The sequence below is a fragment of the Pinus tabuliformis genome, chromosome 4_2 (assembly GCF_031772625.1).
Source record: "Pinus tabuliformis cultivar Carrire ecotype Pingquan chromosome 4_2, CPIR1, whole genome shotgun sequence".
Taxonomy (NCBI): domain Eukaryota; kingdom Viridiplantae; phylum Streptophyta; class Pinopsida; order Pinales; family Pinaceae; genus Pinus; species Pinus tabuliformis.
Genome location: NC_142304.1, coordinates 381,047,966 through 381,074,931, shown reverse-complemented (window position 1 = coordinate 381,074,931; position 26,966 = coordinate 381,047,966). Strand labels below are relative to the sequence as shown.

The window sequence follows — 26,966 nt, the reverse complement described above, 5'->3', positions numbered from 1 at the left end:
ATTTCAGATTAAGAAGGTGATTGAATGGGAATTTCTTTAAACATTTAGTACCCAAATCGATCACTACTATTTGATTGTTTGCACAATGCTTGAGATGGGATGGTGGAAGAACTGGACTTGAATGACTCCTAGAAACCCATGTGGCATGTACAATATGTAAAAGCTAAGATGATCCCAGAAATGAGAAGAACAAGAGCAATAACTGCAAGGATCCACCCTTTGAAATGTTGCATTCTTTGTTTCTTGACATGGAGGCTTTGCTTGTTGTAATGTTATTGCTGAAAAGACAATAGTTAAATCACTAGAAACCCAAACCCAATCATCAATGCCCATTGTCAAAACTGTAGATACATGCCTAGAACATCCCGAAATTCTGTCCAAAACATCGCTGAAATCTTCCCACACCCTGGAACATTTTGGGAATGGCCAGCAAGCCCCTGAGTCCCTGAGGAAGTCCCCAGCAGAATGGGGATATTTCCTAGGTTTCTCCAAGTCCCTGGAATGTCAGGATGTGTCCCTGTGCAAGATAGCAATGTCTAGATCAAAGATAGCACCAAAATCTGAAAGAAAGTATCTTCGTTTGTTCCATAGAGAGGGCATAGAGAAGGCCCTTGTTGTTTCCAAGGCCTCATTATCTCTCTCAAAACAAAAGCATTGTGGCCTGGCCTTCAGATGAGGACATTTTTTATTGAGAGCCATATTTCCACCATACCTATTTTGCAAGGAACTGGTATCAGTGTTAGTTCAAATGGATAGATTTGTAGATATCTTGGTAAAGTTCTTTGTGGAAATGTGAGTTGCCACTGCCCAAGCCTTGTTCCTTACTTTCCAAAGATTAAAACCTGAAATAATTGGGCAAGAATTAGCCGAGGTTCTGATGAGGTGTATATTGTCAAACTTCTTTACTGCCATGAGTTTCTTCCACAGTTGTTCAATAGATCCAATATCTCCTGTTGTGTTTTTACTCATTTAGGGCAGGCAAGCACATCGGATCATTGATTCCCAAGTCCCCATAATCCTCCAGTGCACACCGTATTCAAAGACAGGATTTTATGTTCAATACAGCATTGCAATAATGCACAATTTAAAGCCAACATGGATTATCAATTATAAAAGAATGTTTCCTTGGTGTCACCAGTACTGATACTATAGGATGCTTCCACATAAATATAGGATTCTTTTTCATTGTATCCCATTGTAATAGTAAGGCCTGTAATATTAAGGACATCACAACGATCACATAGATAACCACAGGCCAAAGGGTGCACACAAGGCATGACACGAAGTACCCGAGTGAGAGTATGCTAAGATATGAACACAATCACTTGCACCATAGAAAAATTAATTGTTAAAAGATGTACTGTAAATAGACCTTCCAATTGATTTAAGCTTCCCTGCTGGTTAGAAGCTGTTTTGATAAAACAATTCCCCAAAGTAACCATATAATATTAATGTAAATTGTTTATACCTTAAAATCCATAGTTTCTAATTAGTAATATTTACATAAATTCTAAATAATATTTAAGATATCCATTTTAGAAGCTCCACTAATTCAAACTCAATTAAGTTTCACATAGAGAAGTGAGGTGCTATTTGGCCTAGGTGGGGGAAGATTTTTGTGTGTATATGTGTGTATGGATGTGTAATATTAATAAAATAAATTGATACTTACCAATATTAACTGAAAATTATAAATAAGGTAGCACTGATTTATCTTAGTATAAATTTATTACAGGAAGGTGCAAACCTCAATGTTTATTAAAAAGTATCTGAGGGTGCAAGAAGATTGAAGTTTACAGCTCCAAGTTCAATAGAAAAGTGACATTCATTGATTGATATTCCTCTAGTTGTTTAAAATGGAAAGTTTGATTTGAAAGAGGATGTTAAACCTTCAAATCTAATTAGTGATTGAATGAATTTGTCTGATCGGGAAAGAAAATTGCAGATAATGAACATCATGGACCAAGATGGAGCATTGAAAGTGAACCAAAATTTCACCTTTGAAGTCAGAGATCTGCAGGTATGTGAAGACTTGAGCAGATGAATCAGCTGGTCCTGGTATTGTATTGCAATTGCAATTTTAAGATGTTATTGGAAGTCCTTTTGAATAGTACTCATTAAATGACCATAACAGATAGTACAAATTTATATTGTTTTCAGAGTGCAGAAATATCAATTAAAGTGCATGGCAAGGGCCTTTTTGGATTGGATGATTACATTGGATCCTGTAAAAATATGCATGTCAAAGATCTCCTGGAGCAAGGTGGGGTGATGATGATTATTGTGGGTTCTACACTGCCCAATAAGCAGCTTGAGGAACTGAAAAACAAAACAAGCCAGTGCTTACATTTTAACATTTTGAATGTTAATGGATGGTTTTTATAATATAGGTTGTGAAGGGTTACTACGTATTGTGAAATAGGAAGGACGAGGCTGCAAATTGCATTTAACATAGCAATCTATGAGAAGATGCGCTGATTGAATTCATATTATTACATTGTTTTGTCTTCAGGTACTGGTGAAATTGAGCTGGAGCCCCAGTGGTATGACCTTTATTCTAAAGACCTGAAGAAAAAGCTTGCAGGGAAGGTATGATTGTGGAAATGCCCTTTGGTAACATGACTCATTAAGGCACTCTACAGTCTGTGTATTAAGTGATATGGGTGCCTTTAAAGCTGTTAGTCCTGAAAAGTTATATTTTACGATCTCCTGTAAATAAAAATATTCTGTTCTCTCTGGAAACTGTTGTTAAATGGTTACAGACTAAGCTGACTAATGGGGTGTCAGATTCGAATGCATATTGTAGTAGGAATGGCTGAGCCAGAGCAAAGGATACGTGCTTTCATAGGAACCTGGAATGTTGGGAATTCCAGTCCGGTATGCTCAGCCTCTGTCTTCTTGAATTCTTTAGTGCAACTTAGTCTCTTTGCAAAACCAACAAGTAGAGGTAATTGTAGCAGGAAATATACTGTGATGGCTTTAGAAATTGAATAACTCGGTTGTTAAATGTTACTTATTTGTATGTGAAATGAATATTCTCCAGAAGCCCTATTCTCTGCACTGTGAAATGATAAGTATGCATAAATCCAAGTTTATTTTAGATGTAATCTATTTGATTTGGGTATTGCCTTTTACTTTCATTTTTAAATTGGTTGCTAAATTTTCCTCTTTTCAAACCTAATGAATCATTGGAGATGTAATTTGACAATTAATGGCTATCTAGATGATTAGGACATGCAAAAAGAAATGGGAATAATCTTATAAATGTTGAAAGAAAACTTCATTAAATGAGAATGGTCGGGTGGTAACTGCAAAGTTATTTTAAGTGGGTTATTTGTTGTAGACTTTGAATCTCTTTTGAATTTCTTTTAGGTTGGATGTAGATTAATTTTAAAATTAGTATTTTGTGAAAGTTGTGAATTGATGGGTTTCACGTTGTGATCTGTAAATTAGTTGATGACCTGGATTCTAAAATATTCTTGTTAACTTTATAACCATATGCAGCCAGAGGACCTATTTGCATGGATTCCACAGGGTGCTCCTTATGAAATAATTTCTATTGGAACACAGGTAAGTGCTTGTTGGAGAATTCAATAGGGCAGCAAAACAATTTTTCTTACCTTGATAACTGCTTGTGAACTTATGTTGGCTTCTTATTATTCTTTATTAAATTCTTTTCATCAAAATCAAGATTATTAAATCATGAAAATCATAAAAGATAATGAACACAAGATATAGGCTCCAAGCCAGGGGAAAACCCCTGCAAGGGTAAAACCTAGAAATAAATTTTCTTTTCTTATAGAATCAAGTCAAAGTGAGACCTCCAAGACCCAAAGACCAAGACCAAACTTCTTCCAAGCACCAAGTCAGCCCTCCAACAAGAACTCTTCCAAACAAGTCAAAGTTCCCCAAAGTCAAAAAAAGTCAAACTCTTCAAATTTTGCATTAGTCAAAGTTTTGGCCCTCTACTTCAGGTCTGCAATTCGGCCCTGCAACTTTCACAAAAACCCTAGTTTTTCCCACGTGTGAGCAGAAAAGGTCAGATTTTCAAGTCTTCTTCTTGTCTTTTGATCTTGAATCTCTTCTTGTCTTGGTGCAGATCGAACTTCTTGATGATCTCCCCAAATGAGTCCAAGTCTCTTCTATATATACTCTTCTCAAGGGGTCGAATAGGCTTTTCCTAAGCCGACTTTCCCTGGCAGGGCCGACTAGGTCTTGAAGGATAAAATGACTCTTCTTGACTTAGAAACAAAAATTATCTTTTGTTACAAAGAGTCCAAATGAAACTATAATACATGTCAAATATTCTTCTTTGACTCAATAAGCCCTAGAAGCATGAAGAACATGCTTGACCTAGACAAATCAACTTGAGCATGAAACCCATTGTAATATCTCGTTTCAGAGATTTTCCCCAACACCCTAGTAAACTCCAACCAAATACGCACAAATAATATAATAACTGGGAAACTCAAAATGATAAAAATAACAGTGGTGTAACATATAATTATATAAGCAAGAAATATAGGCAGATACTCGAGAAATGCAAAGAGAAATGCTAAGCCATTTTATTATATGAGTAATAGAATGAGTACAGGAGGTGATCAGGAATATGGCACCTCGACTTGCACAAGGCAAGTGAAGAAATACATTCAGAATAGCTAAGGAATGGCCCCTCTCTGAACTGCGTCCAAGCTGTTGGAGAACTGCCGTGCTGCTGTTGCTGCTAGAAATCAAATGAGGATTTGGGGCTGCTTCCCTCCTCAAAAAAGGCTAAAACTCTGGAATCAGACTCTACTCATGAAACCCAGAAAAGCCCAGAAAGCTTTTCTGAAATGGCCGACCCCCGAAAATCACCTCCTTGGGGTTCTGCACAGTCCCTCAATATTCTGCGCTGTCACTGAATGAAACCCTCTAGAAATCTACCTGAAACCCCTACCAAAACTCTTCAATATGCAAGGGCTGATCCCCTGCTCTATCTCTCAGCACAAATCCTCCTGCAAACCCTCAACCCAGACTCTTGCTAGAAAGAATTGCGTCCCCCTCTCAGTGCTGCGCAGCCCTCCAAAACGCTGACGGAACTGCTGCTGAAATACTGATGAAACTACTGCTGAAATGCCAATGGAAATACCTTGCCCGAGCAGACACTCAAAGTCCCCCGGGGCTAAGGGTGAGATCTCCGAACGGAGACATTCAATGCACTAAACAATGTTGTAGACTAGCTAAATAGCCAGCGTGCTCTAAGTCGAAATGACTATCACAAATGCACATAACTGAATGCTCCAAATGAGGGGGTTCCTCTCTCTTTTATAGCCCTTGCCTCTCTCAATCCCAAGGCTCACCTCCTCCTCCGTGATTCCCCTCTTGCCACATGTTTTTTCCTTCCTGCGCAGTTCCTCCATGTGTCTGCATGGGCTTCATCTCTATGTCCCCCTTTGGCCCCCTTGGCTGCCCTTTAAGTCACAACGTTGTGTTACTAGGAAGTGACTTTTTATTCTAAAAGTGAGTTATGTCCCCCTTCCTCACTTTTTTATTTACAAATAACTATAGAAGGCGAAAATTGAACAAAATCGAATATTCCAATTAGCCATGGCTAATTAGGAATATTACACCCATGATAGAAAATAACAGTTATTTCTCCTTCCTTTTACAAAAATATACAATGTCATGATGACAAAAGTCATTATGAACACTGAATCTAGTTACATTCTCCAACACTCTCTCTTAACTAGGGAGGTATTCATAATCCCATCATGAGGTACAAGCATTCTCAAATTGAAGTATTCTCATAGGAAAAGTCGGATTGATAAGCCATCTTTAAGCATCAACATCATAACCAACATTGTCAACATAGCAAGGCTTTGACTAACAAGCTCTATCTCACTACTAGATTAGAGCACAATGCTGGGAGGTTTTACGTGAGACACCACACTACCTCTCAAGGGACATAACCCATCCAGATGTTCCTCGGGTATGTCCTAGGACTATCCTTATCTTGGATTCCTAATCCTCAAAGAATATGAGTCCTCTTTGACCACTCTTGTCTTAGATACCTCACCCAATCCTTAAAGAGTGTCAGTCCATGAGATGAATTCCTATCTTGGATTCCCAATCCTCAAGGAGTACTAGTCATAGATGCTTATCCAATCCTCCATTCTCCCTTCTAGTGCCTTCACTAGACTTACGACTCTAAGTCCTGGTATAGTACATGACACATGGAGAATATGATGTCTATCATCACTCCCTCTCAACCAAGGAGAGGTTACTTACTCCCTCTTAAGCATAAAGGAGATTTCTTACTTCCTTTTAACTAGGAAGACATAACCACAAGCACTTTAGCTTGTTTCAAACTTTATCAATGCATCAACTACTAGTTCTTCCATGGAGATCTTCAAGTAGTAATTGCATGGCTCCTCCTTTCCTTTTCATCTTATCATATTGAGATTTTACCTTCCTAGATGTTATGGAGCTAAACTCTTTATTCAATTTGTGACAGGGTTCAGGCCATAAACCTTTCATATCACTTTCTTATAATCATCATTAGCATCAACAAAGGCATTATATCGAGCCAATCAACGTATAGCTTCTTATAATCATCGGAAAAGTGATCTTTCATGATTATTAGGTTATCCTTTTGTATTGCTACCTTTTTCCTGCCGAGATGGTGTAGACATCTTAGCCATATAATATTTTAAGGATTACCAAAGCCATCCACTCAATCCATGTATTCTTTGAATTGAGTTCAACCCAGACAGTTGTAGATACATTGTCTCCACTGACATGCAACATATCCTTCCAGGTAGCAAAGTCATATTTCAACCAGATAATCAATATCAAATCATTAATATCAAGCTTACCAATCATGATGGCCCTTTGTGTCACACGGAATCTGTCAAGGGTGCGGACACGACTGACTTTCCTAGAAGTCTAAGACATTCTAATGACAAACAAGACAAAATGGAGTGATCTTTCTCTAAATACACCTTTTACAACATGAAAACTACAAGTGTTTAGGCTTACCTTATTCCAAAACGCTGTTGTTGAAGTCCGTTCTTGACGATCCGGATGAGCTCCTCCTTCAAGTCAATTCCTGCAACCACAAACAATCAAACAATTACCAAGCACTTGCATTTCATATAATAAAACATATATTCAACATGCAGACCAAGGAACACATGAAATAACTCATTAAAACAAGCTATTGAGAAAAATAAACCAGTTTGTATTAATAACGAAACAAAGAAACTCTTACAACCTGGCCTTGGTGTTGTGCAAATTCCTCCCAGGGTCCATCAAGGGTTTTCCTCTACTTTGACAAAGCTCACCCTCTCCCAAGTAGAATCAAGTGAAGACAATCTCTCCTCACAAAGGCTCTAATGGAAGACCTAAATCCTGCAGCATTTACCCAAAGAAAATGTATAGCTCCAACCTCCTCTCCTTCTGGCTCAATGCCTTCATTTATAGTGCTGTAAAGAGGTTATTCAGGTCCACTATCAATGGGATCATCCCCCTCTATGGGTGGGATAGCTCCCTTATTGATGGGATAAGTTCCCCCTTAATAGAGATACATGAACCAACTGGAGGCGCATCCATTTCATCAAACCGACCTCTAGAATGTTCTAGAAGTAACCACAAGTAACTTTTTCAAGATAAAACTCGCGCATTTTGCCTTTTACAGAGGGACGCACCTGTCCCTTAACATACAGAGCGTCTATGGACGCGGATTTTGTGAACATGGTCAGCGTCCCCGCAGGTAAGGCTAGAGAGAACCTGCGACCCCAGAGATAAACATGATTTTTACAAGACTTTCTCTCTTCTTTGAGTTTGAGATGGATAACAGAGGCATGAGACTTGCCTAAGAGGGTAGCATGACTTGTTGATTGGAGCCATACTAACTGTAAGTAGTCAAGGTGACATTTTTTAGTGTAACAGATTGCCCCCTAAAGTGCGAAGCCTGGAATAGAATAGGGTTTTGTAATTCTAGGAAGGGTGAAGCGCTTTATCATTTCAAGGATTGCCTTGTGGATGGCCTGGTTGGAACCTGCATTTTCAACACAAAATACATGGATAAGATTATATCATCACTGAGGTAGGCATTCCCATACTCAGATTCAAAACTTTAACTAATGGACTAACTATTCTGATACAGGAATGATCTTGCAGTACATCATTTTTATAGACTTTTGTAGACACAGTATGGACGCAGCCATCTGTTTATGATTAGTCTACATAGATAATGAATACAAAACTCCTCGCAGCCTGGATGGTAGAAACTAGATCCAGGGTCTTCACTTCTACTTCCCGAATTGGTACGATTCTAGCCATGTGATTAAATGATTCGATGTCGAACATGGTAGAAACCACTTGATTACCAGTCAATGATGTAAACTGTTAACAAGCGTGAGAGAAACCACCAGTAATGTCAATGGTTCTCAAAGTACCAAGCACAACCCGTGAAATGTGAATAGATGTTTTGATGTCGAACACTTCACGGAATCCTCTGATCGAAAGTCAATGATGTAAACTGACGTCAAAGGCGAGAAACCTGCCATTGATGCATGCAGACTTCAAGGTACTGTCGATTCCTAAGTCATCTTTCTAGATAATGTGTCGATGTCGATAGAAAGCGACCCGTTGCAGGCAAGCCTGCAACACGAAATCATTGTTCAAGTTGAAGAAATGTTGCTGTAAGGACTGACTCAGGGATGGTCAATGGATGACAAGTATTTTGCAGATGAAAGTTTTGCTTGCAGACCTCTTGAACACATAACGACACAACAGATGGTTTGGTGACGAATAACTCAAAGTTGATCCCTGAACCCGGTTAAAGATTTTCAAAGTGATTTAGTCAACTGTGAGGTAAAAGATTTCCCAACCCAGGTGAATGAAAAGTGTCGTGTTCAAGAGCGGTAATAAAGTTTCTTCTGAGGCAAAAGGTGACAAATAGGTTCATTCTTCTCTTTTTTCCCCCACCATTTCTGGCAAGTACCTCTTTATTTTTAACAAGCTTGAGGAGGATAACATATGCTTGATTATAAGCTCATCCTTCGGACGAGTCCAACCTAGTTTAAATGCGAACCCTAGGAAGGAGTGGTTCGTTCCTGTTTGTAATTGAACAGGTCCTTTACTGTAAAAGTTTAACGAGCCCAGTATAGGAGAAACTCGGCGTTTTTCAATTTTAGAGAGTCTGAAAAACTTAAGGAAACTCCACGTTGAACTTTTTCGTATATTTGTGTCCCTCAAGCCCGAAAAAGTATAAAATAATACCTGGGGGAACCGCTTGATCTTGCGACCAAGGAGTACTTTCATAATAGTATCGTTGACCTGAAAAGTAAAAAGCGATCAAAGACACGTCGTTTTATTTCCTTATCGAGTTTGAAACGACAAAAACCCGGCAATCTTTTCCTGATTTTACGGTCAGAAAAGAGCTAAAAGGGGACCGTCTTTTAATTCCGTTTTAACGAGTGAAAAAGAAACACTCGGCGATCTTTTCATGTTTTAGGAGTCAGAAAAGGGCTTAAAAGATGACTCTGAAATTTTGTTTGTGAAAAATTACAATTTCCCTTGAAATCCCTTCGTCCTGCACAAAAGCGACACATTACTCATACCTGTTTAAAATAGGCAAAAATACATTTGAAAACATCTTTTCATGGTAAAAAATGAACTAATTCATCCAAAAAACCTATAAAAAGACCTTTTACCATGTCATTTTTACCGTTTCACTGTTGAGGTTGAAAAAAAGAGCTTTTGACAAGAAACTTCCCGTGGTTGCTGCGGAAAATCTGACCGTCGGAATCGAACGCCGCTTCACCGAGGTATTTTACACATCCCACTCTTCATTTTTATCCGTTTAGTTTTTTGTTTTTGGTCTCTGTTTCATTTTTTGGGGGGGTTTTGGGTTCAAAATGCGCCCCTCGGCGGACGCAGGTGCCCTTCGGGTGAGCCGCGTCCCCCGACTTTTTCTCACACGGGAAAAAGGTCTGGGGACGCAGTCCGCCTTCAGGCGAGCTGCGTCCGGACGCCCTGTGCTAAAAAGCCGGGGTGCGTCTTCCGCAAAGGGCGCATTTCAAAACCCTAACTCTCTCAAAAAACCACCAAATTTTCTCAAATTAATTTCTAATTGACTCTTTTGATGTGCAGGGCCAAAACATGTTAGACTGGAGAGAGAGAGAGCACGTAGAAGACGATGAAGCTGCGATTAACCACCAACCCTCTCTGGATGCCTTAAGAACATGTGGATTGTACAAATATTGGACCATACCGGGCATGAGGGGCCAGGTAAGATTTTTGGAATGGCTAGTTGAGCGATGGAACGTTCAAGATCAATGCTTTTACATTGGAGGGCACCAGCTCGAGATAGAGCCCTCGGATGTATACTTTCTCACTGGCTTGCCAAACAGAGGTGAGCAACTCAACCTTGCGGGGACCAGGCCGGGTGGCCAATCCCTTGATGATCTCCGCGAGGAGTGGTGCAGACCAGGGACTCGCCATAAAAAGGGCGTGGAGATAAAGCACATCGCTCTGGCGGAACTTAGAGTTATTGCATTTACGGTCACTAGGATTTGTGGCGCGGCCGCCTTGCACATTGCTTCCGGATCCCAAATGCGGATGGCAGTTGACTGTTACCAAGGCACCATCTTCAACTGGTGCGAAGCTGTGTCGGCTCATATGAAGAGCCAACTAACCAAGGCAAAGAACGGACGACTAAAGACTTTTGGATATGGGCCTCTAGTCGTGAGCTTTGCCTTGGAGAGAGTTCCTATGCTGATCCCTCAGCAACTCACTGTTGATGACTTGGGTCCTCGGGAGCCAAAGCTTGTTCGATGGGTTGCGGTGATGGCCCGGCATCCTGACGAGGGTGCTGCAGTGGTTCGATTCTCTGACAGTTACTTCGACTGGCTAGAGGGCCAGCTTTTTGTGATACAAGACTTTCCATATGCCGGAATGGATTTCAGAGGTGATCCGGACATGGTTCTTCCACAGGGAGAACAATGGGATGACAGAGGTACTTTCATTTTCACAAGTTTTATGTATTTTTTATTTTTCATATATATCGTCTCAAAGTAACAGTAAAATTTTAAAAATGCAGATGTTGGACCACAGCGTCCAGCCAATCTCCGGCCTTACGACAGACGACATCCAGCTGCACCGGCACCGGCCTTACAGGATGCGACAGCAGAAGTACTAGCCGATTTGGAGCATGATCTAGAGCGTCTCACGGCAGATATACCTGAGACTACTATGGATGACATTCCAATGAGGCTTCAGCGCTTCGTGGTTGCAGTCCCTGGACCGTTTAGGAGATTTCTGCGCAAGATAGCCCGCGCAGTGGTGTCGTACAGAGAGCACCACCAGTGATTGACTAGTCACTTTTGTAGTCACATGTGACATTTTTGACTTTTTGCACTATCATTTTGCCGATCATAAGGTGTGTTAAACCTATGATCGAAGACGATGTATATATTTTTGGACACACTTCTATCTATATCTATATATCACTATTATCGGCTTATCTTGTTTAACATGTATGATGAAATGTCTTTAAATTTACTTGCATGATTATTATAAATGTCTGTCCAACACTTGAGAAGCAATTGCATCTGCTAATGTATTCAAAGACCTTGGAATATGTTGATATTCAATGTAATCAAATTCACGTTCCAAGAGACGCACTCTCAAAAACAACCTTAATAACACAGGATTTCTAATGGCATAAACTCTATTAAGCTGTAATACAACAAGTTCAGAATCTAACCTCACTATCAAACGTCGAATTCCAAATGAAATAGATTCGGATAATAATTCAACCACTGCACTGTATTCTGCAATGTTATTCGTTGTTTGACCGAGGCTTACCCCATGCATAGAAACTAACTCGTCAGAGGGCGAATAGATAACCCAAGCTGCGGAAGAGATATTCCGTGTACTACGACAAGCACCATCAGCAAATCCAATGTATGTTTGGAGAGGCGTCGACATCTACAATATCAAGAGTAAAACCAAGATGAGCCAAAATAATGACGAAAAACCACACTTGCTAAGCTAAGCACACTGACTAAACTAACACACTTGCTAGCTAGAAAGGAAATCTAACCTATCTAAAAATTTCTCCATCCATCATTTTAAGCATAATACCTCTTTAGGTAAAGTCCATTTCTGGGTTTGCCCAAAGAGTCCCCATCAAAATCAACTAACTCATAAGCCCCTTTTGCTAGCTTTCGCTTTACAATGTAGGGCCCATGCCACATGGGAACGAATTTTCCAGCACCTAGCTTATCGTTTGCTTGATCATATAATAGTACTAGGTCTCCTTCCGAAAAACTTCGAGGGGTTACATTTTTATCGTACTGAGCTTTCATTCGTTTCGCGTGAGTCTCGATAGCTAAAGTAGCGTCACGTCGAGTCTCATCTAATTTAGCTAAGTATAACAACCGTTTCTCCTCTTCGGAAGTAGCTGGAAGTAATTCGACAGCCATTTGAAGTGATGGGATTTCGCACTCAATAGGTAACACAGCTTCTAAGCCATAAACTAGCTGAAAAGGGGTGAAACCTGTTGAATTTTTCACTGAAGTTCGATATGCCCATAGTGCCGAAAATAACATGTTATGCCAATTCGTTCGATGGATACCAATGATCCGTCGAATCATGACGACTAGAACTTTGTTGATTGACTCAACCAAACCGTTGGCTTGCGGATAATAAGGTGTAGAGCTATCGTGGCGCAAACCAAGCTGGCTTGTAAGTTCAGTCATCATGACATTTCGAAAATGGCTTCCATGGTCCGTAATGATTGCTTGTGGGACACCAAACCTAGTTATGATATGATTGAATACGAAAAGTGCAGCTGTCTTGCCGCTTGCGTCGAATGTAGGCATCGCCTCGGCCCACTTAGTAAAATAATCAACCGCAAGGATGATATACGCATGCCCCCCGGCCGAGTGAGGGTTACAAGTAATAAAGTCAATGCCCCATTTGGCGAATGGACCAGCGGCAATTATAGGGTGGAGAGGAGCAGGTGGAGCGCGCATCTTGCGATCAAACACTTGACAGTTGTGGCATTTTCTGACGGCAAGGATACAATCTTTAAACATAGACGGCCAGAAATAGCCAGCGCGCAACACCTTCTGAGCTGTGGCATACCCAGACATATGACCGCCACATGCTCCAGAGTGACAATCATTCAAAACTCTCTCAGCCTCATCGTGAGTTAAACAACGTCGAAAAACTAAGTCTGCCCCCAGGCGATAAAGTGTATCTCCAATAATTCTGTATTGCTGGGATTGAAACCGAATTTTTCGACGGTTTTCCTTGGAAGTTTCAGGCCGAAAGGTTTGGGTTTGGAGATAGATGATTATATCCCCATACCACGGATCTACAGTGCTAATAAGAAACAAAGATTCGTCCGCAATGGACTCCTCTGCCACAGTCTCTGTGTCAGCACTCGGGAAATCACACATCAATTCCGCGAAGACTAAAGATTTCTTAGACTTGGACTTCTCAAACTCCAAGTCGAACTCTTGCAGGATGACAATCCATTTAGAGTACTTGCCCCCTAGCAGTTGTTTTGTCAAGATATAAATCATAGGGTTGCAATCCGAAATAACAGTAGTTTTGCGGAGAAGAATGTAGTGACGAAAACGCTGGACAGCTTGAACGGCTGCCAGGGCCAATTTCTCCACATGCGAATATTTTAACTCAGTTGGATTTAAGGTTCTGCTAAGGTAATATATCACATGCTCTGCCTTGAATTCATCTTCTTGAACTAACACCATTCCAATGGTGGAATGCGAAGCTGCGAGGTATAAGAAGTAGTCCTGGTTGTAGTTGGGAGGATGCAATAACGGTGCATGGGTCAACGCGTGTTTCAGTGCATCAAAAGATTGTTGAGCAATCTCGTCCCAAAAGAATTGTACATTCTGTTTCAACAACCGTGTAAAACCTTTAGTGACCTCGGCGTAGTTAGGGATGAATCGGCGTAAAAAGTTTGCTTTCCCTTGCAAGCTTTGGAGTTGGCGCAAACTCGAAGGAGGAGGCAATTGGATGATAGCCTCGACTTTCGAGGGATCGACGCGAATGCCGGTTTTGGAAACAACAAATCCCAGCAATCGACCTGTTTCTATACAGAAAACACACTTGTGGGGATTCAACCGAATTCGATAATGCCTACACCTCATAAAGATTGCTCGTAAATGGACAAGGTGATCAGCTCGGTGTAAAGAATGAGCAGGCAAATCATCGAGATAGGGTTGCACAATGTGCTTGATGTCATGAAATGCATAAGACATGGCCCGTTGAAAAGTAGCACCGGCATTCTTAAGGCCAAAAGGTAATTTGCAATAAGCAAATGTCCCCCATGGACAAATGAATGCCGTTTTTGGTTGATCGGCAGGTAGAATATTGATTTGATTATACCCGGAGAAACCATCCATGAAGGAAAACATCTCACTTCCGGCACAATCATCAATAATTTGATCGATATAAGGCGTAGGATAGTTGTCTTTTGGACAAGCTCGATTGATATCCCTATAATCGATACAGATTCTTATTGTTCCTTGTTTTTTATTGACGGGAACAATATTCGATACCCAATCCGTTAACGGGATCGGATAAATGAAACCTGCTTTCAACAGCTTTTCGACTTCGGCTTTGATTGCAGCTGCTTTTCGAGGGTGAATCTGACGCAACCGTTGCCGAATGGGTTTAGCATCCGGGTAGGTTTTGATTTCATGAACAACAATGGCAGGATCGATTCCTGGCATTTCTTCGTAGGACCAGGCAAACACGTCGCGGAATTCTTGGAATAGGGCCTTGTAAGTTTCAATTTCTTCGTCAGTACATGCGGCACCTATATGAATGTTCTCCTTGATTCCGGGCTTCACTGAAATATCAATGGGAATAGTACGAGAAATATTCCCTAAATTCAGCTCTGAATCAGAATGTTTCGTTGGATCCTGAGCGTCTTTGACATATTCAGCGGTAAAGATAGATGAAAAATCATTTTCAAAGGCATCATCCTTAGGTAAAAACGAAGATCTGTGATGGAGATCGTCCCATGGTAGATCATCTACACTTAGGATTTCGCGAAGTTGTTCGTCAGATGACACTTCTTCGGGAAACGTTATCCGTTCTAAGGGTGAGGTGAAAAGTGACTCTTCACTGACCACATTCATTTGGTCGGTTGAATGAAAGTCGGTAAAAGACATAAGAGCTTCATAAGCAATCTCATACGGACTCAACGGCATAACATCACCGAGTGAGTCTAGCTCAGAGTCAGAGGGAACATACCAAGGATCATCATAAATAATGTTTTCTGACGTGATCATATGAATTGTTGCGAACGAAGGGTCTGCATTGAGTGGAGGGAGAGGAAAAGTTCCCAGTAAACCGGAATCCTTAACTAAACCTACACCAATGTCCCTATAAGGGATTGTCGTTTTACCAACATGCTGGATAGTTTCTAAAGAGGTTGGGTCGGATGAAAAGTATGTCAGCTGATCAATAGTCACGATCTTACCGTTATGTGGAAACTTAATGACTCTGAAGACCGATGAAACGACCGCTGTCATAGCATATGACCAACTTCGACCCAAAAGAAGGTTGTAGTCTAGAGGGGCATCAACCACTTCCACATCCAGACTAACGGTTTTACCTTCGACCCCTATAGGCAATTCTTGTAGAATACCAAACGGACGGAACCCACGGCCATCAAAGGCCTTAAGGATGGTGGGGGATTGGTTCAACGAAGGAGAACCAAGCGATCTCCAACATTGAATCGACATAATACACGTAGAAGCTCCCTCATCAATCACAGTCCGATGAATAGGCCTGTTTTTGACTATCACTGGAATTTGGAAAGCCATTTGATGGGGGAGACGCGGTGTACTACTTTCTAGATCAAAGATCATTAGGTTCGGGTCCTGAACATCGACAGCTCCAATAGCCGACAAAAGCAATTTTCGTTGCGCTGGACATGATTGCAGCACTTCGAGTGCCGACATTGCTGAAGGTGAAACAGCTAAATCTTCAACAATGTTGTAATTCTGGGCTGCTCTCGCATGTGGATTGAAAGCAGACCTTCGAAGTACACCCTTGGCGGGCGGCTTAATCACTAAGTCTGGGTTAGGTTTTTCGATCTGTAGTGGATCGGAACCAGGAGCTGAGGTTGATGGGTTAGAGTTAGAAGATTCTGCTTCTTTACCATCAACAGGAGCCTTACTACCATAATCTTGCGATCGAGTCGCAATCCTGACATGAGACATCATCAAAATGGGTTCTTCACTGGCATTCGAAGAAGAACCTATCATCTTATTTTCCTGCTCGGGGAATGGATTCTTTAACACAGCAGGAGTCGGAGAACCTTTAACTATTTTCACTACCTCGGCCCGATGAGGGCAGTCTCTCGTAAAATGATCTTCTTCACAAATAAGACAAGGATAACGAGGTTTGCGCTTTTCGTCATTAGTTTCCGACTTTTCCGTTTTCTCCTTTGGAGCCTTGTCTGCTTTAGCCTTCTTCTTTCCTTTCTTCTTTCCACCGTTTTTGGATTTGGCCGTAGATGACTCTACAGCGTGAATGTCGGCGGTAAGTTCAGGAGGAGAAGACTCTCCTGTCGGAGAATCAGGCAAAGTGATAATTGGAGTATTGGAGGTCTTGGAAGACTTCTTCTTACTCTTCGTAGTCACGATACCGATCATACCATCAGCGGCATGAGATCCCGAAGGAGCAGCAGCGATTTGGTTTGACTTTGGAAGATCCGGAATTTTCTCGTGTAACGTACCCGACTGAGTGTAAACTAAGTCAAGGTATTGTGCCTGAGCAATGACTTGCTCCTCAGTAACTACGCCGGCCTTAGCTACATCTTCAGTAATTCTTGGTAATAATGATTTTACAAACCATTCAGCTAAAATTTGGTCCGGGATAAAAACTTTCACTAATCTCCTTCGACGTCTCCACTCATGGATGTGATCAGAAATGTACGTGGATGTCGATTGTTTTAGCGAAGTTAATAATTCCGTACCATTATCGTATCTGACTGGTAACTGAAAATGAGTTAAGAATGAAGTAGCTAACTGGCTAAAGTTGTAAAAAGAAGCCCGTGGCAACTCAATGTACCACTTGGCTGCGAGACCAATGAGTGTACGCTGGAAAAGACGTAAGCGGATAGAATCATCTGAGATGGAATTTGATGCACACCAGAGGTGGTAAGTCATCACGTGATTAGACGGATCCTCTCCAGACTTACCTTCGAACTTGGGTATATCGCTGGGCAACTTATTTGGCATTGGCGGCCAGAACGGAAGATATTGAATTGGATCGTTCGTTAGGCGCGTCAAGTCGGGTAAATCTAAAGTCGCAATAAATGGTAACTGCCGGTTAGGATCTCGGAAACTCTGAGTCACAATACCAGCCCCAGGAGGAGGATATCCAGGATAACTAGGAACAGGATTCGCATTGGGGATATTATATCCTCCTGGAAAACCAGGATTAACCGGACCGTACTGGGGTTGTTGAGGTGGTTGATAATTGTACCCAGGATACGGTTGATACTGGTAAACCGGTTGTTGGGCAGCTTGACCAGGTTGATACTGTCCCTGGTACGGAGGTTGAACAAATTGAGGTTGAGTAGTAACAACCGTACTTGTACCAGGTTGACCTGCAGGCATCTGGACTGTGGTTTGAACCGTGGGTCCAGACAACGGTACAGATGTCTGAGGAACGGTTACAGGGACAGTAGAAACCGGAGCTGCCGATACTCCAGATGTAAGCATGGTAGATGAAGCGGTAGCTGCTGCAGCCGTGTGAGGTGGAGTACTTGGTGCAATTGGCGGCTGAGTAACTACAGAAGTTACAGGGGTCTGAACACTTGACTGGACAAGTTGCGGTTGCTGGGGTGGACCAGGAACTGCAGGTTGTCCTGCTTGAGGTACCGACTGTATACTTGGTTGCGACATCTGTTGACCCTGTGACGGATCCCATGTTAACATTCCAGGGTATTGACTCGTAACAGGTTGAGGATACTGAGATCCATAGCCGTATTGAGGATAGGGTTGATAACTGTAAGGTGTAGTCCCATATGATTGCCCTTGAGGTGGTTGATAACCTTGACCAGGGTATTGACCCGTAGGTTGATAACCTTGAGGTAAATACGAATACTGGGGTTGACCTTGACCTTGAGGTTGGTATCCTTGAGGTTGATACCCTTGGGGTTGATACCCTTGGGGTTGCCATCCTTGAGGTTGCCATCCTTGAGGTTGATACTGATACTGAGGTTGACTTTGGGGTACGTATTGAGGCTGGGGTTGATACCCTTGGGGTTGATACCCTTGAGGTTGCCCCCCAGTCACAAATGAAGTACCTTGAGGTTGCCCCCCAGGCATTAACGAAGGTTGCCCCCCAGGCGGTAATTGGCCACCTTGAGGTTGGTTAATGGGAGTTGAACCTGACATCATATAAACTTCACCTATACTCAATGGTACATTACCACTGTTTCCAACTAATAACCCATGATCAACAGGTTGAGGAGATGCTCCCGCAAAGGTACCAGAAAGTGACTGATACCCAGTAGGAACAGAAGGACCGCCATGTAAAAATGATTCAGGACTTTGCGAAAACACAGACGACTGACCAGACATATTTACAGGAGAATGAATTCCTCTAGGTGGAACCGGAGTACGAGGTGTAGAAAAACCTACTGAGTTGTCTAAAAAATTGGTTAATGCAAGGTACCAAGACTCACTTCTAGGAGGACTGTAAAAGATGGATTCACGCTCCCTTAGATCAAGGGTAATTAGATCTTCAGAATCAGAAACGCCTATTTCTTCCTCTGGAACAAGTTCTTCTATAGCAATTAATCCAACAGGAAGATTTTCGGTGATAATTCTTTCTATTCTTGGTGAATCAGGAACACTAGGAGTTGGAGTAACAGGTTCTGAAATTTCAGGTTCTTCGCCTGTTTCACTGGCAGATGAAAAACTACCAGCAAGCTCGGAAACTGTAACAGCTTCGGGATTGTAACCTGTTTCTAATCTTTGGTAATCTGGATGGACTACCAAAGAAGATTCTCCTTCTTCAGGTGAACCTACTCTACTGCCACTAGGAGGAGTTACAAGGACCTTTAAACCCTCTAAATAACTGGGGTCGTCTCGAGGAGGTGAACCCCTAAGTTCACGGGATCTTCTCAACAATTCGGCCACAGATACAACTTCAGGAGACTGGCCCGCAATACGACGGGACCTTCTCGGTAATTCCGCCACAATTAAAGATTTTAACTACAACACACGAAAACAAAGTAAAAAATTTCAAATCAAACCACCTAAAGTCTTCTAAAGAACCAATCAAATTTGAAGCACACGCCTAAATAATCTAGAGCGTCAAACCACACACAAACAGTAGTCTTCCGGACCAAAAGCGCTAGTTGGTGATTAGGCCCAACCTCGCAGGATTCAGTACAGAAATAGTGGGTGGAACAGTTACCCCGGCAACCTGCTTAATGAATAGACTGGACCAAGTTCCTCCACTTTAACCGTCTCGAAGTGAAGCGAACCCCCCAGAAAATCCAAGTGAGTATAACCGACGTCTGCTCCAGGTACAGTGGGACCTTCCCTCCACCGTCACCTTGGGTAGAATCCTAGATATTATGGCCACTAAGGTTACCAATCACAACAATTACACCTGGGGGAACAGTCTAAACTCCGACAGCACGCAAGGGCAGAGTAGCAAGCTCCAATCCCCTTACCGGCTCCTTGACAACAATCCAAGGTTTACCGATAAGTGACCCCTGGCTCCTCGACAATGGTTAATCCGAGGTTTACCGTTTGTAATACGTACTGCCTGGCGTCGTTCCCAACGAGGGAGGAATGATCCCCTCACTGGTTCGGACACGAGCTCGTGTTTCTCCTTTAAGAGGAGCTTTCCCAGAATGTAACTGAAACAATTGGATTTGTTCTACTCAAGATAGACTATCTGTTTGGTTTTGTAGTCTTGGAGAGTTAAGTACTCACCTACTCCAAGACCCTAGCCTAAGCTATGTTGGTGCTTCAGAGCCCTAGAAAAATAAAGATTACTAGATTGATTTTAATTTAAGCGTTACTTTTAAGGTTGTTTCTTAAGTCAAAAGGTGATGGAAGTGAAACTAGTGGTGTGTTGACTCGACTCGAAACCACTACAAAATGCACCTAAAATGATTTATCCACTACTTTACTTTTTCGATGAATTGCTTAACTAAAAAGTTGAGAGAATGCAATCCTTATAAAAGCAACTTCTTAATTGAAGACAATCAAAGAAACAATTCGTTTTTCTTTTCCAAGCATAAAAACATAACTTCTCTTTACATGCACGAAAAAACTCTTTTCTTCTTTTGAAAACAAAAAGCTACTTGAAACAAGACTTTTAAGAAGATGTTTTTGTATTTTTCTTTTAATAAAGCAAATAAATCTAATATAACCAAAAATCAATCTTAACAACTCTTAAAATCTATGAAAATGCACTCATAAGCAAACTAAAGGCAAATTTACTCTAAGCAATCTTAACGAGGCCAAAACTAACAATGATTATTTCTAAGGTGTTTTACTTGATCACAATCAAATCAAGGACTAGCTTATTGCAGAACCAAAAACTAGTCAAAACAAAATTCTAATCTTTTTGTCCTTTTTGAAAATGGAAATCAATACTTTAAAAACAAGCAATTCGAAATTTGACCCAAAACAACTCAAATGACAAGTTGCTCAAACAAGGAGACTTTACGGCAGGCTCAACTTCTAAGAAGGTTGACTAACCAGAGATATCTAAGGCTGGACAACTTTCTAAGCTCAAAGTCACTACAAAGCCTTACCAAAAATCAAACCCTAGGTCTAAACTTCGTTGAAAACCACTAAAACACTCAAAGCTCACAAAACAAGTTCAGGTGAGAATTCTTGACAGGGTACTAAAGGATCTGGGCGGAAAACACTAAGAAAAACAAAATCTAAAAGTAATTTAAGGCAAAAATGGAATTTTCTTAACTTTTACAGGAAGACGCAGGCCAGCAGTTGTCACAGGTGCGACCCCGCACTGTGCAGTCGACAACAGCGCGTCCAAGGACGCACTGTGCAGCACACAGAGACTGCGTCTTTCTGGAAAAAGGAAGAAAAACTAAAGCCAACTAAAGCTACAGCTAAGCCACCCAAATACTAATTCTCACAGTCAAAAACCAGAAAATAAAAATGATTTTCTCAAAGCAAAGTTCATATAAAGGAAAAGACTCTCTCATTAATGGATTCCCCAGTGGAGTCGCCAATTTGTCACACGGAATCTGTCAAGGGTGCGGACACGACTGACCTTCCTAGAAGTCTAAGACATTCTAATGACAAACAAGACAAAATGGAGTGATCTTTCTCTAAATACACCTTTTACAACATGAAAACTACAAGTGTTTAGGCTTACCTTATTCCAAAACGCTGTTGTTGAAGTCCGTTCTTGACGATCCGGATGAGCTCCTCCTTCAAGTCAATTCCTGCAACCACAAACAATCAAACAATTACCAAGCACTTGCATTTCATATAATAAAACATATATTCAACATGCAGACCAAGGAACACATGAAATAACTCATTAACACAAGCTATTGAGAAAAATAAACCAGTTTGTATTAATAACGAAACAAAGAAACTCTTACAACCTGGCCTTGGTGTTGTGCAAATTCCTCCCAGGGTCCATCAAGGGTTTTCCTCTACTTTGACAAAGCTCACCCTCTCCCAAGTAGAATCAAGTGAAGACAATCTCTCCTCACAAAGGCTCTAATGGAAGACCTAAATCCTGCAGCATTTACCCAAAGAAAATGTATAGCTCCAACCTCCTCTCCTTCTGGCTCAATGCCTTCATTTATAGTGCTGTAAAGAGGTTATTCAGGTCCACTATCAATGGGATCATCCCCCTCTATGGGTGGGATAGCTCCCTTATTGATGGGATAAGTTCCCCCTTAATAGAGATACATGAACCAACTGGAGGCGCATCCATTTCATCAAACTGACCTCTAGAATGTTCTAGAAGTAACCACAAGTAACTTTTTCAAGATAAAACTCGCGCATTTTGCCTTTTACAGAGGGACGCACCTGTCCCTTAACATACAGAGCGTCTATGGACGCGGATTTTGTGAACATGGTCAGCGTCCCCGCAGGTAAGGCTAGAGAGAACCTGCGACCCCAGAGATAAACATGATTTTTACAAGACTTTCTCTCTTCTTTGAGTTTGAGATGGATAACAGAGGCATGAGACTTGCCTAAGAGGGTAGCATGACTTGTTGATTGGAGCCATACTAACTGTAAGTAGTCAAGGTGACATTTTTTAGTGTAACACTTTGTCTTCAAGATCAACATCCCTTTGTATGGTCTTTCTTCATACTATATCAAAATATTTCTCCATGGTATCAACCATCAACCAATGCATTCTTGGAATGAATCAATTAGCAAGTTTCTTCCTTAAAGTTGCCATTGCCAACCTTCTTTCTTTCTTCAAGGGACCATATTAGATGCTGAACAACATTGTCATATCTATTTGTTCATATGTCATGACACCATATGGAAGAGTCTTGTCCTTTTACTAGAACATATCATATTTATGTTTCCATACAACAAGTAACCATATGGAAGAGTTCTCTTCAACCAAGATATACCATGCTTATGTTTACCGAGCATATTCTTGTAGACATGATTTCTACTTTCTTGTGAAGGGCTACTAAAGACATGCATACCTCTTCTATCGTACAACCATCTAGTCATCCTTCTTTTTGAATGAGCTTACTTCTATCCTTATCAAAGATAAGTTTTCCTTTCAAAGATGAGAAAGGTTTCAACTATGCCTTTCATTTTGCAACTTGACCATCTTCTTCATGCCTTCATCCTTCAATACTATTGTTTCCATACTAAGTGGAATGTATGCTAACCATGTCATAATGCTTTTTCCAAATATTGAAGAAATGTCTCTTAATGATGGTTCTTGTTAGAGGATCCTGGTGATCCTTTTTGCAAAATGACTACCTCTAACATGATGTTAGAAAATACTTGGATGAACTGTGATGTGCAAGATGGTCCAAATATTTTCATTCTTACCAGCTAGATGACTTATTTCAAAGCAATTTGATTATGTAGACTCTAATTCTTCTACTATCATATGCTTCCTTCTATGATGCCATGATTCCTTTCATGATGCCACAAAAACCAAGACTCTTCTAGAGAATGCAATGGTGCATGTTACTCTAACTGCTACTTTCTAATAAAAGAAACATAAATTGCAAGTAAACTTGATAGGGGTGGAGTTCCTTCAATAGTAGAGATCCTTAGGATCTTCACTCTTTGTCTTATTTTCAGGTTCTTTATTTCTTCATCTATGTGAGCTCCACTCCTTTCCTTCCTCTTATTGTTTTTCTTGTTTTGAGGATTATTAGGACAATCCCTCTTAAAATGTCCATTTTCGTTGCACATATAACATTGAATCTTGGACATGTCTTGTTTTTCTTTGGACTTTCCAAACTTCCCTTTCTTATTCTTAGATTTTACAACAAAAGCTTGAGACTTTCCATTTGGTTCGGTGTCATCTTTTGCCTTCAATCTTATATATTCCAAGATACATTGAGACCATAGTTTATCAAAGGGGGTAGTATCTTTTCTTGAGTAGACACTAGGCACAAAATTGCTCCATTCAGTGTTGGCATTATGATTCAGGTGTTGTCCTTGATGGCAACCCATTCAGGTGATAGATCACTATTCTTGATGATCAGCTCTCTATTTTTAAGAAGGACGCAGGCAATCTGTTTAGAAAGTGCGTCCCCGCAGGTATACCATGCAGAACCCGCGTCCAGGGACGCAGGCCAGCCGTTCAGGGGGTGCGTCCACCCAGTGCACTCATTTCAAGACAGAGAAAAGCACGTGGGGGTTTCTTGTGTGGTTTCTAGCCGACGGTTTTGTGTTTCTATGGTGTCGGCTCGTGGTATTGTTCCATGTTTTGGGGAGGAGCTTGCCTATATAAAGAAAAGGAGTTCATTTGGATTAATCATGTTTTTGGTTGAACATCTTATGAGGGTAAGATCTGGTCTAGATCTAAACAAGGCGAATCTGATGAACCGAGATCTCTTCGGCTCTTGCTCGGATCTGTAGATCTGATTGTCTGGGTTACTTCTAAAGTCTTGAAATCATCTTTGTCCAGAGGGACGCAGGTGCAGTAAGGGTTCAGGTGCGTCCGGGACGCAGGAGCGAAGTGTTTCAGGTGCGCCGGACGCAGGTGCAGGAAGGGTTCTGGTGCGCCGGGACGCAGGAAGTTCAATAGACTCAGTGCGCGGGACGCAGGCTAGCAGTTGAGCAGAGTGCGTCCGGGACGCAGGCTAGCAGTTGAGCAGGGTGCGTCCAGGGACTCAGGTCAGCAGTTGAGCAGGGTGAGTCCAGGGACTCAGGCTAGCAGTTGAACAGGGTGAGTCCGGACTCAGGCTGGCAGTTGAGCAGGGTGCTTCCTTCTCTTAAAATCCTTGTTTATCATTGTTGTGTTCTGGGTTTTGTTGATCTGGTTACTACAGTTGATTGGGTGATTCTCTTACACTTGATGATCAATTAATGCTTATGGATCCAGTTTGAAAATTTATGAAAAGTGGTCCTTGTATGAAAAGAAGTAGGGGGTTGTAGCTCCCTTCCAGGAGAGACTGGAAAACGAGAGAGAGTTGTAGCTCTCTGCAGGTTGCAGCCTGCGTACTGGTAAAGGACTGCACCAGTACAAAATCATTGTAAAAGAATTTCTAAATTGAAAGAAGATAGAGACATATTGCAGCAGGTGGTTTTCTCCCACATTGGGTTTCCACCTTACATCTTGTGTTCTTTGGTGTGACTGTCTATTTTCTTTGTTCATGCTCATTATTTTATGGTACTGATATGCAAGAATAATTCAAAAGATCAAATAAGGAAGATTTGTTAAATTGCTAGATAATACTGATTCACCCCCCCTCTCAGTATTATTTCCAACAATTGGTATCAGAGCAGGTCCTTCAGAAAAGCTTGATCGCTTGAAGGTAGATCATTCATCATGAGCAACTATGAGAGAGAAGCATCAATCAGGCCACCGGTTTTTGATGGGACAAACTTCAATTATTGGAAGGTAAGAGTTACTGCATATCTTCAATCTCTTGGTACAGAAGTTTGGGACATTGTAGAAACAGGCTATGCTTTTCCTTCAGCTACTCCTACAGATCCAGCTGAGAAAAAGAAGTATGAAACAAATGCAAAAGCAGTCAGTACTCTATTAGGAAGTATATCCCAAACAGAATTCATGAAGGTAATGCACTTCAAATCAGCAAAAGAAATATGGGACAAAATGATCATGAGCTATGAAGGAGATGAACAGGTAAAACAAGCTAAACTTCAAACTCTCAGGATTCAATATGAGACTCTCAAGATGTATAATGATGAAAGTGTGGCTAATTATTTTCTTCGGGTAGATGAGATTGTTAATTGTATGAAAAATTTGGGTGAAGAAATAAAAGAGTCTATAGTAGTTCAAAAGATTCTAAGATCATTATCCCCCAAGTTTGAATCTAAAGTATCTGCAATAGAAGAAAAAGAAAATCTCCGTGTTCTCACTATGTCTCAGCTACATGGAATTCTAACTGCTTATGAAATGAGAAAGGGAGGTCCATCAGACAGAAGGGAGGCTGCTTTTAAGGCATCAGGCAAAGAAGATCACTATGAAGCAAGCCATGTTCCAGAAGAAGAGGAAGAAGAATCAAATTTTGTCAGAAATCTTCAAAGGGGTTCTGGAAGGTTCAGAGGTAAGCTACCTTTCAAATGCTTTGCTTGTGGAAGAGTAGGTCATTATGCTGCAAAATGTCCTTATAAGGATAAAGGAAAGGAACCAGCTAGATGGAACAAGAAACAAAGTGCAAATAAGAAAAGCTACTACACTCATGAAGATAGTGATGGCTTATCAAACAGTGATGAAGATGAACAAGGTAATAAATATAGGTTGTTAATGGCATTTGAAGATGATGATTATGAGGATGCTGTAGATGTGGATAACCTTTATGATGAAATTACTAGACTCAAGAGATGTATAGAAGAAAAGAACATGATCATTGATACTCTACAATTTCAAATTGATGAAAAGGAAAAACATCTTGAAAAATTAGAAGGTGAAATTGTTGGTCTTAGAAAAGAAATTGAGAAAACAAAAGCTATTAATCTCAAGTTTGTCAAAGGATCTGAAACTTTGGATGAGATTATCAGTGTGCAGCGGTCTCCACTAAATAAGACAGGTCTGGGCTATAATGGAGAAACTTCTCAAGCATCCACTTCAAAAAGTTATCTTGATGCAGCAAGAAGAAATGAGCAAAAGCACAATGAAGATCATCAGGTAAAGCAGGGACAAACTTCAAACAGAAACTATCAGGGGCAATCTAGCTTAAGGGTGAACAAAAGCCACAACCAGCCACAGGTAAAATCTTCCCAGTTTGGTTCAAAAATAGATGAAAATAGAAATTACAATCAGTTGGCTGGTAGATTCAATAACCGCAGAAGCTTCTTCAATGGACAATGCTTTTCTTGTCATAACTTTGGTCACAAAGCAGCTCAATGTGTTGCGTATAAAACAATCATGACTAGGGAAGCTCAAAAACAAAGAAGTATGATAGGGATTACAAAAAGGACCTACAACAGCTTTTCGGCTCTTGAAAATGAAGTTGAATGTTCTATTTGCAATAATTTTGGTCATGAAGACTTTGAATGCAGAAGCAGGTTTCAGGAAAGAAAGGAACAAGAACGGAAAAAGGAACAAGCCTCAGGAACCAAAACATGGAGAATAAAGGAACCTCAAACAGAAAGATGTGGGATAGCATTTTATGCAGAAGGACAGGAAAATCTATGGTACATTGACAGTGGATGTTCGAAGCATATGACAGGTGATAAAGAAAAACTTGAGTCTTATTCTATTTTAGAAAAGGGAAAGAAAGTCTCTTTTGG

At 40.9% G+C, this 26,966-nt stretch overlaps 1 protein-coding gene across 1 annotated transcript in view; it reads left to right on the top strand.

Annotated features, from left to right (window-relative positions):
* The first annotated feature begins 1,912 nt into the window (after positions 1-1,912).
* Positions 1,913-26,966, top strand: part of LOC149169526 (uncharacterized) — a 107,363-nt gene continuing 82,309 nt past the window's right edge. Inside the window, exons 1-5 of the mRNA XM_089425234.1 lie at positions 1,913-2,020; positions 2,161-2,263; positions 2,513-2,589; positions 2,788-2,877; positions 3,505-3,570. Coding sequence (XP_089281360.1) covers positions 1,913-2,020; positions 2,161-2,263; positions 2,513-2,589; positions 2,788-2,877; positions 3,505-3,570 — 444 coding nt within the window. The remainder of the gene's footprint in view (positions 2,021-2,160; positions 2,264-2,512; positions 2,590-2,787; positions 2,878-3,504; positions 3,571-26,966) is intronic.